Below are 13,300 nucleotides of genomic sequence, written 5' to 3' on the forward strand. Positions count from 1 at the left end.
TAAGAAAAAAATGGTGTCATTTTCCAATAACAAAATTTTAAGTACTTAGGACAAAACTAGCATGTGCATTATCTCTATGAAAAAAAAGAGTCAAATAGTAAATATCAAAGGGATATAAAATGGAGAAATATATAACATCTAGTGATGATGTAAGTTTTTCCCAACGTGATTGGTTTGGCATTTTGCATTGGCTATACCAAACAAAATCTCAGCATATTTTTCTTTGGAATTGATATCTTTGAGATACAAAAGACCAAGAAAAGCCAAAACCTTTTTGGGAAAAAAAAACAAGATGGGAAGACTTGCCGTATCTGATATCAAGGCTTATTATAAATCTACAGTAATTAAAAATAGATTACAGCCATGGGTGGTGGCACAAGCTTTTAATCCCGGAACTTGGGAGAAAGGAGTATTATCATTACAAATTTGAGGTCATCCTGGGCTACATTGCAAGACTCGGTTGTCTTAAAACCAAACCAAACGGAGACAAAACAGCACAACAATAAAAAAAAAAGTATAGTTCGGAAACTGAGCCATGCATGTGATGTGTGTGTATATGTGTGTGTGATGTATGACAAATTTTAGCACTATTGGGCAGTGGAGACAAAGTAGGCTGTTCAATAAGTAATGGTTATATAGATATTTGCTGTGTCAATATTTTTTGATTGAACATGCATGTATAGCATATTAAAATGGCCCATTTATTGATTGAATGAATAGGTATAACTGACAGCTCTTTCTCTCTTCCCTCACTCTCTTCTTCTTTTCTCTTGTGGTAGTCTCCCTGTGTAGCCCAATCTACACTCCAACCAGGTGCTGAGATTGCAGGTGTTTTCTACTGCACCCGGCTTAGTAATTCTGTTTCTTTTTTCATCGTCGTGTGTGTGTGTGTGTGTGTGTGTGTGTGTGTGTGTGTGTGTGTGTGTGTGTGCGCGCCAGTGGTACTGCAGCATATGTGTGGATGTCAGAGGACACTTTGTAGACGTCCATTCTCTTTATATGCCCTGTGGGTCCTAGGGATCTAACTCAGTTTATCAGCGTTTGTGGCAAGAGACTTTACATGATGAACCATCTTACTGGTCCAGTAATTATGTTTGCTTATTTATTTAAGATGTATTATTTGATTGTTTGTGTGTGCACACGCAGGCATACATGTGTCACAGTGTACATGTGGAGTTCAGACTCTATTGAGTCATTTCTCGCCTTCTACCATGTGGATCTCAGGGAGAAAATTCAGGTTGTGAGGCTTGGTAGCAGGAGCCCTTATCCTGAGCCGCCTCCCCAGTAGCAGTAATTATATCTTAACCCTAGGACATAGGTATTATCAAGATTCTCATTTTACAGATGAGGAAAGCAAGACAGAGGGGAACAGTCATTTTCTATACTTGTAGGCTTTTGCAACTTGGAAGATGAACGCGTCCTTAAATGAAATTTTTCTCTGTCCTGTCCCTTAGCGGCTAGCACAATTCGGTTTTTTCCCTTGGAGGAGTCTGCGGGACTTCAGGTGGAAGAACTACAGCTTCCAGCAGCCATTGCGTGCCTAGCTCTGAGTGTATACAACATACCACGCCTCCAGGCATCCTGCCTGCCCAGCGATCACTTTCAGAACTACACTTCCCAATGTTCCTTGCGTGGCACGTGATGCTCTGTCCTCCTTGGGCGCGGGGAGAGCAGTTGCTACAGCATTGCTCCACTTTCTCTGATCTGGTCCTGGACCCAGCCCCAGAGTTAGAACTGACTCCACCATGGAAGAGGCCGACCGAATCCTCATCCATTCCTTGCGCCAGGCGGGCACGTAAGTACGCAGCTCCCACTCTCCTCCAATTGCTCACATCCGGGACTCCAAAACCTTGGACCCCATTACCCGGGAACCTTAAAATCGAGACCTTGGCACCCAAGGGCCCCAACTTACAGGATCCTAAGCCCCCCTACACTTTAACATCATGGATCTCCCAGACCCTTTGATCTGGACATTTGGTAAGCCCAAAGGACTCAGACACCTTACAAGTCTGGAACCTTAGGAACTGAGACCTGAAATGTGTGGTCTGGACACTAATACGCTGAGACCCTGATATTTAGAGGCTGTAGGACACCTGGACTCTGAGATTCAGGAAGCTTACAACCCAGGACTGGCACTCAGAGTCTCCAGAATCCCTGAAACTGGATACTTGAGGATCTTAAGACTTTAGCTCTTGAAACACTCAGGGCTTTTCAAAACACCGGGGCCCTAAATTCTGGCCGCAGCAGCAGATGGTAATACTGACACACACACTGGGTGGGGGTGACACACGCCTTTAATCCTAGCACTGGGGAGGCAGAGCCAGGCAGATCTCTGTGAGTTCGAGGCCAGCCTGGTCTACAGCGAGAGTCCCAGGACAGCCAGGGCTGTTACACAGTGAAACCCTGTCTTGAAAAAAAAAAAAAAAAAACAGAACAAAACAAAACAACAAAACCATTGACACACAAGGAATCTTCTGTTTGAGGGCCCTAAAAGTCCTGGATGCCAAGATTTAAGGTGCCTGATTTTTGTTTCTATTCAGGGACCCTGGCATTTGAGACTTCTGAAAACCCCAGCCTCTTACCGTGTAGTTTTTTCAAAGCCTGGTAGATCTAGGAGGCCTTGCCATGCAAAGAACACAATGTCTCGGGACCTAGAGCTGTGGAGACCATGCCACTGGGAGCATTTTCACCTTTTCAGATCGCAGAGGTTTGAAACTTTGAAGTGCAGGGGAGTTTGAGACTTTGCTGAACCCGGGTCACTTGTATTCACTGAGGTCTTAGGACCAAGTAGAAGTCAGAGTTGCTAACACCCAGGGTCTGTTGAAGCCTAGGTTCTTTCTTCCCCGCCCCCACCCGGGTTCTAGAGCTTCCTTCTCTAGAAGGCTGTTGTTTTTTTTTTCTTCCTAACTGCTCCTCCTTAAGCCTGCTGCCTTCCTCTTTAGGGCAGTCCCTCCAGAAGTGCAGACTCTGCGAGCCTTCACCACGGAGCTGGTTGTAGAGGCTGTCGTCCGATGCCTTCGAGTGATCAATCCTGATGTGGGCTCTGGCCTCAGCCACTTGCTGCCACCAGCCATGTCTGCCCGGTTCCGCCTGGCCATGAACCTGGCTCAGGCCTGCATGGTGAGTGCCCTCCTCCCAGGATGCACACCATCTTCCTTCCCTTTTCACAGAGTCACCAAGTTCTTTGACCCCCTTGCCTTCCTCTCTGCCCCTCTTGGTGGCTTGGCATTCATTAATGGTTAAAGCTGCCTCCTCGGAGGCCACACTGCGTGGCCAGTCCGGACTCCACCTAGCTCTACCCATGCTGGCTGTGTGACCCCAACCCTTCCATGCCTGTTTCCTTATCCGTGAAATGGAGACGATAAAAGGAAGGCTGTGTGGAGTAAGCGAGCCGGCTCAGTTTACACGCGGACTACCTTCAGCACCCGTCTTTTAAGCTTGGCATCCAGATTTCACCCCAGTGTCACAGAGTGGTCATTTACCTACTTACTAGGGCTGAAGAAAGACCTTGGTTGGGTTGTATACTCCTAAACAAAGCTCTGCTTAGTTCTGCCCAGATCATATGGACACAGCCTATAGGATGGATTAGCTGCGGTTTCATCCCATAGAGCTGGAGAAGGGATGTTTCCCCAGAGAAAGGCATTCTGTTTAAGGAAAACATTGTCTGTTACATTGTATTATGCCTCTCCTGGTTCCCAAAATGCTACTCTGTTAGGTGGAATAGAGAACTTCTTCAATGAAGCGCCCATCCCTCCATTTCAGAGCAGTTCCTGTGGTCCAGAGCTGAGAGTTCTGCCTTTTCTTGTAGCTCACTGTCTTGGTGACTTTGGGCCTGCTTTTTAACCTTTGGGTCCTCAGTTTCTGTCTGTGTAGAATGAGTGTGAAAGCTAAACTGAGTCCGAGTGTAGCTCAGTTTTACAGTGTGTACTTCATATGCATGAGGTCCTGGATTCAGTCAAAAACTAAGTTGCTATAGGAACAGTTGGTAGCATCATCTGGCTGCCTGCATCCCAGCAGCCTGTTGCTATGGAGTGAATGTAGACACTTCGAGCATACTCGGTCAGTTGCTAGTCTATGGTGGCAGGCCATTAGAATAGCCAGTGAAAACTTCCTTGCAGACCAAAGGGGACAGGGTCATCACAGCTGTTTGCCTTGGACCAATGTTCACGCAGTTTTGACCTGAGCAGTACCCTCGTTAGCTCTGCCTAGCTAGCTCATTACTCTAAGGTTCACCTAGCTGTCAGGAGGTCTCATATTCTTCTGTCTAGGGCGCTTGGTGGCCTCATGAAGTGATCAGCCTGCCCCTGTTTGGGGCCGCGTTCTGGAAGATGGCCTTCCAAGAGAGAAGCTCTGTCTTCTGTCGGGTGTGGAGTATGCTCAGTGGGAAGCACCAAGGTGCTGGGATGAGGCTTTCTCTGAGGTTCCCTTCTCGGTGCTGTCTGCCTCTGGAAATTGTGGCTCATGTGAATTTCAGTGTGGGGCAAAGAACTTGGTGGCCAAGAGATACATGTGATTGTCTAGTTCAGCAGCCATGGTTTGCCAGCAGCAATCAGAAAGGGTCTCCAATTCAGCATTGTGTGTTCTGGTGTCTTCCTCTCTATGTATCTTGCTTCTGGTATCCACTTCTGTATCCAAACCACCTGTGTTTTGGCATTTGTCACTGTATATGGCTGCTTAGTCAGTGTTCCATTGCTGTGAAGAGACACCATGACCACGGCAACTCTTATAAGAGAAAGCATTTGATTGGGGCTGGCTTACAATTTCAGAGGTTTAGTCCATTATCAGCTTGGCGGGGAGCGTGGTAGCACACAGGCTGGAGCAGTAGCTGAGAATTCTATGTCTGGATCCCAAGGCAGCAGGAAGAGAGAGAGACTCTAGGCTTGGTTGGCATGGGCTTCTGGAACCTCAAAGCTCACCCCCAGTGACACATTTCTTCTAACAAGGCCACACCTCCTAGTCCTTTCAAATAGTACCATTCCCTGGTGACCAAGCATTCAAATCTATGAACCTATGGGGCTATTCTTATTCAAACCACCACAACAGCCCACTCCTGGAATGAGTTTCTATATCAGTGACAACTCTTAGATCATAGATGTCAGGTTAAAAAAAAAAAAACTAAATAATGTAGCATAGAAGCCAGTTGTTTTTACACTTGTGTGGCCATGGGCCTCTAACACAGCGTCTGTTGTGACAATACATGGATACATATCATAATGATGGTTTTTGAGTCGATACTCTGTGCCCAGGCATTGTGGTAACATGTTGACAACTCATTTGAGCATGTGACAGCTGTCTCAGATGTTTTAGTATCTTTTTAAAAAAATATTTCAAATTTGTATTTGTTTAGATTTATGTTTTATTCTATGCATATGAGAGCTTTTGTCCACATGTATGTGTATGTACCATTTGTGTGCCTGGTATTGGCAGATGTCAGAAGAAGGCATTGTGACCCCCTCAACCGAAGTTACAGGTGGTCATGAGCTGCCATGTGGGTGCTGAGAATTGAACCAAGGTCCTTCGGAAGAGCAGCCAGTGTTTCTAACCACTGAGCCATCTCTCTAGCCCTTGGTATAATTTTTTTCTTACATAGCAAAAGTGAAGTACAGAGAAGTATTGGCCCGAGGTCACACAGTTGGTAAGAGGCAAAGCTTGGGTTTGCGTCTAGGCAGTTTGCTTTCAGGGTCTGGACGTCTTTGAACCTATCTAGAACCCTTGCTAGTCCTTCCTTCCTGAGCTGTGTGTTTGCTGATCTTTGCCTGTTGGTGGTGGTGGTGATGATGATGATGGTATGGTGATAATTATTTTGTGGGTACTAGGGATGGAACCCAGGGCCTTGCTCATGTAAGCAAGCACTCTGACCCACATCCCCAGTTCTCTTTTTTAGGCAGTACGTAGATAATAGATATTGTTTTCCTAAGCTGTCACTGCTCTTTTGATTTTGTTAATTATATTTTTCTTAAAGTTGTTTCTGTCTTTTCATATGAGCAGAAATCCTGTGTTCTTTTATGGCCTTTGGATTTTGAGTAATAGTTAGCAAGGCTGAGCTTTGCTTTTGTTTTTGTTTTTCAAGACAGGGTTTCTCTGTGTAGCCCTGGCTGTCCGGGAACTCACTGTGTAGCCCAGGCTGGCCTCGAACTCACAGAGATCCTCCTGCCTCTGCCTCCCGAGTGCTGGGATTAAAGGCGTGCGCCGCCACTAGCAGCAAGCCTGCTGAGCTCTGATCTCTTTTCTTGACCTTGCAATACTGACTATGAAGGCTTTGTGGCTGTCGCTGAGGCCTGGATGCCTTGGTGATGCAGGGGGGACGTGAGAGGGTGATGGCAGGTGAGAGTCAGGGAAGGTGTGATAGATAGTCCCGTGGCCCCCAGAGCAGGAGGCGCCTCCCTGCTTGGCAAATGCGGGCTTGCCTTCTTACCCTCAGTCTCATTGTCTGGTTGTACTTGCCAACCCCCAGGACCTGGGCTATCCCTTGGAGCTTGGCTATCAGAACTTCCTCTATCCCAGTGAGCCTGACCTCCGAGACCTGCTTCTCTTCTTGGCTGAGCGGCTACCCACTGATGCCTCTGAGGATGCAGATCAGCCTGCAGGTACGGGGTCCTGCAGGACTGGGGAAACGGACTGTGTTTCCAGGGTGACAGGGGCTGAGAGAGGTGGCAGGAAGGGTAGGGGGCAGGATGTAGCTTCAGGGGACCTGGGTGGGACCGAGGACCGAGAGCAGATGGATACCAGACAAGTAGCTAGGAGCTCCTGTACCTCTGATCCTCACTCACTCCATGCTCATTACGTGGGTGTTCTTGGTGTTCTCTAAATGTGCCAGGCACAGTCTAGCCTCAGGGTGTTTGGGTCCCTGGATTATTCTTCTCTCAGATCTCTTCATAGTCAACTCCGTGTCAGGTGAGTCCAGCCCTGGGGGCACAGGCTGCTGAAGATAGCCGTGAATGTCAACCAAGACACAGCTGCAAAGCTGTTTAAAATGTTAGGAGATTTTTTTGGCGTGACTCAATTGCACTGTTCTTGAGCATGAACTTTGTAGATGATAACATCATGTCAGAATGTCAAAAGGTTAAATACATCCTTCACTCTCTGTGGCTTCTGCTCTGTTACCTCAGCAGGGCCTTTCACTGCCTGCTCTTTGGAACATTCTGGCTCCTTTTAGCAATCCTTCTCTCTCCTGCTTAGAATAGATGGTCCTATTCATGAAGTTTCTTTTCTGTTATCTTGCTGACTCCATGAAGATGGGGGACCTTATCACTTTTTCCCCTGAAGTGGTGTTTAACCCGGTAACTGGTACCTACCTAGTTTAAGCTCAGTAACTGTTGAATGCCTGAGAATGCTACTTGAGTCCAACTGCATCTGGAGGCGAGGGATCAGGGGCTCTGGCTGGCTTCCCAGTCCTTTCAGATTTGTGGCATGTCCCCCCCATCCCTCACCCCATAGGTGACTCGGCTATTTTCCTCCGGGCCATTGGGAGCCAAATCCGGGACCAGCTGGCCGTGCCCTGGGTCCCACCTCTCCTTCGAACTCCCAAGCTGCAACGCCTCCAGGTGGGATCCCCACCTCCTATCCATCTGGACTTGCCCCCTCCTTGCCTTCTTGGTCCTCAGCCACTTGCCCAGGTTGTTGGCCCCCTTTCCCTAGGGCCTCATTCCCGAGGCTGACTCTGCTCTCCCCACAGGGTTCCGGCCTGGAGCAGTCGTTCCACACGAGCAGGTTGGTTCTGTCTGAACTGAGTTCCAGAGGAGGTGAGGCTGCAGCTAAGTGAGGAGGGGAGAGGTGTGTGTATGGGCGCTGGTGCACGGTGGGGCAGCTGGCTGACACTGTTTCTGCCTCCAGAGCCACGGGAGTTCCAGGCAAGTCCTCTGCTGCTACCAGCCCCCACACAGGTGCCCCAGCTGATGCGGAGGGCAGCCTCCCTCCTCGAACATCATGCCGTCCAGCTCTGCCAGCCTGTGAACAGGGACAGCCCAGGAGATGAAGACCGAGTGTGCTGGGCACACCGCCTGCAAACCCAGGTACCACCAGTGTTCAGCTCTCGTCCCAAGGCTTCTGCTTCCGGTGGCTCCTGTTAGCTCTCCGCATCTCATTTTCCCCCACTCTGTCCCTCTCTTCATTGTTCTCCCTGCCTGAAAGAACGGATGAGAAGGACGGAGCCTGCAGCAAGTCTTCCCCCTTTGCCTGCTTTCCTGTTCTGAAAACGGGGGATGGTGGGGTAGTGACCTTGCATGGATTTTCCCCGGGACTGTGCAGACTGGGGCACGTCCCTGAGCTCTGTCTCTGTCTCTGCCTTTGTCAGTGATCCTCATGGGTTCTGGCTCTGGGTGTCTGCACCATCTCCCCCTGTTCCTGTCTTTCTTGTTGTGGAGTTTCCCTGTCCCTCCTTCTCACCCTTTCTGCCTCTCCATTTGTATACGGCATCTCTCTGTTCAGTTTTGCCTGTCCCTTCTTGTCCCCTCCTACCTCTTCATCTTCTTTCTCCACCTCTGCCCACTTCTGTATCTGTCCCCTCTCCCCCATATCTGCTTCTCCACCTGTCCCCCCTCCCCACTGCACCCCGCCCCCCAGTCCATTTCCGCTGTGTCTCTTTCTATCTATCTCTGCTACTCCGGTTGCCGTTTGCTTCTTCTTTCTCTCTCCCTGCCTCCTCTCAGGTTTTTTAGGAGAGATTTGAGACAGAGTCTCACTATATAACCCAAGCCGGCATCACAATTTACAATCCCCCTGCCTCGGCCTCCTGAGTTCGGGGATTACAAGCATGTCTCCTCTCTAAGTTGGCAGGCATTTGGAAGCATAAATATAGAGGGGTTATTCTAATGATTCCCGCCTTTCTTCCATTCTCTTTTAACTTTCTCCTTATATTTCAGAGTAAATCCCAGAGCTTGGGATGTAGCTCCATGGTAGAACACTTACCTGGCATATACAAGGCCCTGGGTTCTATGTTCAGGATCAAACCCTAGCCAACCCAATCTGCCACACAATTTCAACTCTTAAGGAGTCCAGATGACGTGTCATTACTCATAGGAACATTTTTTATGTAACCATTCTGCCATTTTCATACTGAATGAAATGAATGATTTCTTAGTACCCTTTATCACTGAAATGGTCTCTTTTCTTCTCTCCTTTACTTATCTTCCTCTGTCCCGAACTTGGAACCATTTTGGTCTGGTACTCTCCCTTTTGTGTCTGCTGCCCACCATCCTTTCTGTCTCCTTCTGATTGGAAAGCTCCAGGCTCACTTTGCTCTCTTCTCACATTCTTCTGCAGGGTGAGGAGTGAGCGGGTAGAGAGATGTAGCTGTGGAGAAAGGCACCTCTCTGTCCGTGGGGAGCTCCTAGGCCAATAGGGCAGGGACGGCCTTGGTGGGAAGGCAGGGTTCTAAGAACCAGCAGGTCCTTATGCCTTCCTCTTCCCGTCTTTTCTTTCCAGGAGGATTCCCGGGCTCCACAGCAGCGACTATACAAGCAGCTGGCTGAACATCTGCGTCAAAGCTGGGGCCCACTTGGAGCCCCGACACAAGTCCGAGATCTAGGAGAGATGCTACAGGCCTGGGGTGCTAGGGATAAGACTAGTACCCCCAAAGGCTCCCGCTTCACCCATTCAGAGAAGTTTACCTTCCATCTGGTGGGTAGGCCAGAGTGGACTGTGTTGATGGCTGACTTTGAGGGTTGCCTTATGTATTAACACCACTGTATTCTATACAAGTTCCCTGTGCCCACTGAAGAGGCCCTGTCTAACTGGGAGAGACTCCCCTAGCTTCCTGGGACTTGAGTGGAGAACGGGCAGATAGATGGGACTTGTGTAAGAGGTGTGCAGTGCTCCCACACAAATCCCATCATTCCTTGGGCTTTCCTTTGGTTAACATGTTTGCTTTGAGAATATCTTTTCTTCTTGGACACTCACCCAGAGGAACACCTGCCTTTCTCATGGACATTTTGGCCAGGGTGGTTATAGGACCGGGTGGTTATAGGGTCGGGGTGGCTACAGGGTCAGGGTGGTTATAGGACCGGGTGGTTATAGGGTCGGGGTGGTCAGGGAGGTTTCCTTGTGGTCGCCACTCTAACCTGTAGTTACAGATGGTGCTTCACTCTGCTGTAGTCACAGTCTGAAAACTGTCAGTGGTTGAGCGGACATGGGTACAGTGCTTGAGGGTGCTTTGGGGTCTAAGGCTAGGCTGTGAAGGATAGGACCTTGTGTGACTGACAACCAGGTTGCTGCTTCTACCCATAGGAGCCCCAGGTCCAGGCCACCCAGGTACCAGACGTACCAGCTACCTCCCAGAGGCCTGAACAGGTAAGGACACACACACACACACACACACACACACACACACACACACACACACACACACAGAAAGAGAGAGAGAGAGAGAGAGGGTGTGTGTGTGTGTGTGTGTGTGTGTGTGTGTGTGTGTGTGTCTCTGTCAGTCCAGCTGGGCTATTGCCTGTCTCCTGGACTTGGTAGCTCCACCTAGACTGGCCTGTGCTTCCCAGGACACACGGGCAGCTCAAGAGCAGGAGTTAGAGTCCCTTCGGGAGCAGCTGGCAAGTGTGAACCACAACATTGAGGAGGTTGAAGCTGACATGAAGACCCTGGGAATGAACCTTATGCAGGTGAGGGGCTGGGAGAGGGACTTGGGCTGGATCAGGTCCCAAACTAGGGCCTTGAGAGATGCTCCGTAGAGGTGCATAGATGCCAGGCTTGTTGATGGAGGATGCTAGGGACCTCTGGTGTTATTGAAGGTTCGGGAGAACTTGTGAGGCAAAGAAAGATGTTGGATTGATGGCTTGGTGGACCTATAGGGGTTAGAGGCACATTTGGGTACCAGTCAGGCTTTGTTGGGGGACATAGCAGCTATGGGCATCAGTGGAGCAAGATGGGTCTGTATGGGCAGGGACTTGCAGGGCTTCTTGGGGCTTCTGGCTGTCGGTATGGAGCTGAAGATCCAGAGGCCTGGAGTAGGTAGAGGCCATGGGGTGCTCTGTAAGGCCTTGAGCTGGGCCAGGGCCATGATGGGCTCACTAGGATTGTGAGCTGTGTATATGACTGGGGGCTTGCCTGTGAGTATACCAGGTGGAAACCGAGTGTCGACAAAGTGAACTCAGCGTGGCTGAGCAGGAGCAGGCCCTACGCTTGAAGAGCAGGGCGGTGGAATTGCTGCCTGACGGGGCTGCCAACCTCGCCAAGCTGCAGGTGGGCTGGGGTTGGGGTTGGGCTGAGAAGGGCGGGGTGGATGGGTCCAGCCCGTTTTGACATACTCCCCGACTCCTGCCAGCATGTGGTGGAGAGTAGTGCCCAGCGGGTCATTCATCTCGCCAGTCAGTGGGAGAAACATCGAGTCCCGCTTCTTGCTGAGTACCGCCACCTCCGAAAACTCCAGGACTGTAGGGAGGTAGGTGGCAGAGTCCTGAGCGGAGATGTACTGCTTCCATTGGGGGCTGTCTCTGAGCTCTGCTCACTGCCTTCTGTCTATGGGTTCCTGGCAGCTGGAATCATCTCGACGGCTGGCAGAAATCCAGGAGCTGCACCAGAGTGTTCGAGCAGCTGCAGAAGAGGCTCGCAGGAAGGAGGAGGTCTATAAGCAGCTGGTGAGGCCGATTTTAGGGCCCCGGGTTGTCATGGTGGGTGAGGTGTGGGGCTTGGGCTCATGCCTGCCATGTTCCTGTCTAGGTGTCGGAGCTGGAGAGTCTGCCAAAAGATGTGTCCCGGCTGGCCTATACCCAGCGCATCCTGGAGATTGTGGGCAACATCCGGAAGCAGAAGGAAGAGATCACTAAGGTGTGCCACTGTGGCTCTGATGGGTGGGTCATGTGGGCAGACAGGAATAGGGTAGTTACACAGGGACTGTATGGTCTCTGATAGGTAGAGCTGCTTCAGCACCCCCCAGCATATAATAGTCACATACAGTCTACCCCAGCCACCCCAACACAGTGAGTGACACAGGCCCTGACTGGATGTAAGTACAGGCACATGAGTACCATCCCTGGCCAGCCACCATGCCCCCAGACATGGACTGATGGCTACCCTGGTTTCTGCCAGATCTTGTCGGACACAAAGGAACTTCAGAAGGAAATCAACTCTCTCTCTGGGAAGCTGGACCGGACATTTGCGGTGACTGATGAGCTGGTGTTCAAGGTATGAAGCAGGCTGGCCTGGGGGAGGGGAGGGGTGGGACTGGGCACTGGTGCCTGTGGCTTGGGCCTGGCTTTGCTCTGTGGAGGCTGGAGGTAAAGTGGTAGGTAGTAGAGGATGGCTCTGTAGGGGAATGGAGTAGTGGAAAAAGCGGGAATGTCTGGCTGACACGTTTGTGGTCCCTTCTGTCTTTTCAGGATGCTAAGAAGGATGATGCTGTTCGGAAAGCTTACAAATACCTAGCGGCCCTGCATGAGGTGAGGGGAGCCATGTTCCCGGTGGGCTGGCTGTGGAGGGCTAGCACAGATGCAAGCCTTGTATTCCTGTCTCCAGAATTGCAGTCAGCTCATCCAGACCATTGAGGACACAGGCACTATTATGAGGGAAGTTCGAGACCTTGAGGAGCAGGTGAGATCTGGGAAGGGGAATGGAGGCAGGCCAGAGGGTAGCTCCGTGAAAGCAGACAACTTACAGCTAGAGGCTCAGCCAGAGTGTCTGCTGTGCCTGGGACCTGGAGCTAGCCAGTTGTCTACTCTGGGCCCTGGCTTCTAGCTTGAGGCTCTTAATGCCCACCTCCCAGAACCCATGGCAGAAGCTGTGACTTTAGGCGGAGGGAAGGACATACACAATGGCCTGGTGATGGGAAGGGACAGGCCACTGTTCCAGGGGTGGGAGGAGCAGAGTAACGCAGTAGAGGGGCAGCCAGTAGGGGCTGGAAAATGGGCCCTGCATGCTAAAGATGTGTGCATCCTGTTGTCTTAGATTGAGACAGAGATGGGCAAGAAGACTCTGAGCAACCTGGAGAAGATCTGTGAGGACTACCGAGCCCTTCGCCAGGAGAATGCTGGCCTCTTGGGCCGGGTCCGGGAGGCCTAGAGCCCTGATGGAGGTCTCCTAGCCACAGGCACGAATTTGGGGGTGCTGGAGACAGTGCCCAAGCACTTGTTCCAGCACTGCCTTCTGTTTGGCATCTTAAACCCAGGTGCCTGCTTATCTGGTCCCATCTTTCTTTGATCAGGGTGATTGTCTAGCTTGGCCACGGTTTATTGGATGGGCACTGGGGGCCAGGGGGCTTGGATCCCAAATAAAAGAGAAATTCTTCTGTGGTCCACGCTGAGGCATCGATTGGGGCTTGGGGTCGGGGACTGGGGTCAGTGGCAAGTGAGACATGGGG

At 50.5% G+C, this 13,300-nt stretch overlaps 1 protein-coding gene across 1 annotated transcript; it reads left to right on the forward strand.

The window, feature by feature from the left end:
- Window positions 1-1,585: 1,585 nt before the first annotated feature.
- Window positions 1,586-13,235, forward strand: Ccdc22 (CCC complex scaffolding subunit CCDC22). Its single transcript, XM_006995060.4, has 17 exons — window positions 1,586-1,795; window positions 2,943-3,120; window positions 6,455-6,587; window positions 7,438-7,544; window positions 7,676-7,742; window positions 7,834-8,012; window positions 9,424-9,618; window positions 10,225-10,287; window positions 10,488-10,607; window positions 11,068-11,187; window positions 11,270-11,386; window positions 11,481-11,582; window positions 11,665-11,772; window positions 12,034-12,129; window positions 12,324-12,383; window positions 12,460-12,534; window positions 12,889-13,235. The coding sequence occupies exons 1-17, from the start codon at window positions 1,746-1,748 to the stop codon at window positions 13,000-13,002; spliced, it is 1,884 nt and encodes a 627-aa protein (XP_006995122.1). The 5' UTR covers window positions 1,586-1,745; the 3' UTR covers window positions 13,003-13,235.
- The last annotated feature ends 65 nt before the right edge of the window (window positions 13,236-13,300 follow it).

This window comes from Peromyscus maniculatus, chromosome X (genome assembly GCF_049852395.1).
Source record: "Peromyscus maniculatus bairdii isolate BWxNUB_F1_BW_parent chromosome X, HU_Pman_BW_mat_3.1, whole genome shotgun sequence".
NCBI lineage: Eukaryota > Metazoa > Chordata > Mammalia > Rodentia > Cricetidae > Peromyscus > Peromyscus maniculatus.

Bases quoted from the DNA above. Each gene is read 5' to 3' on its own strand.
- Ccdc22 (XM_006995060.4), top strand. From the start codon at position 1,746: ATGGAAGAGGCCGACCGAATCCTCATCCATTCCTTGCGCCAGGCGGGC. The intron at 6,588-7,437 runs GTACGGGGTCCT...CTCACCCCATAG, and splicing joins GGATGCAGATCAGCCTGCAG to GTGACTCGGCTATTTTCCTC. The intron at 11,773-12,033 runs GTGTGCCACTGT...GGTTTCTGCCAG, and splicing joins AGAAGGAAGAGATCACTAAG to ATCTTGTCGGACACAAAGGA.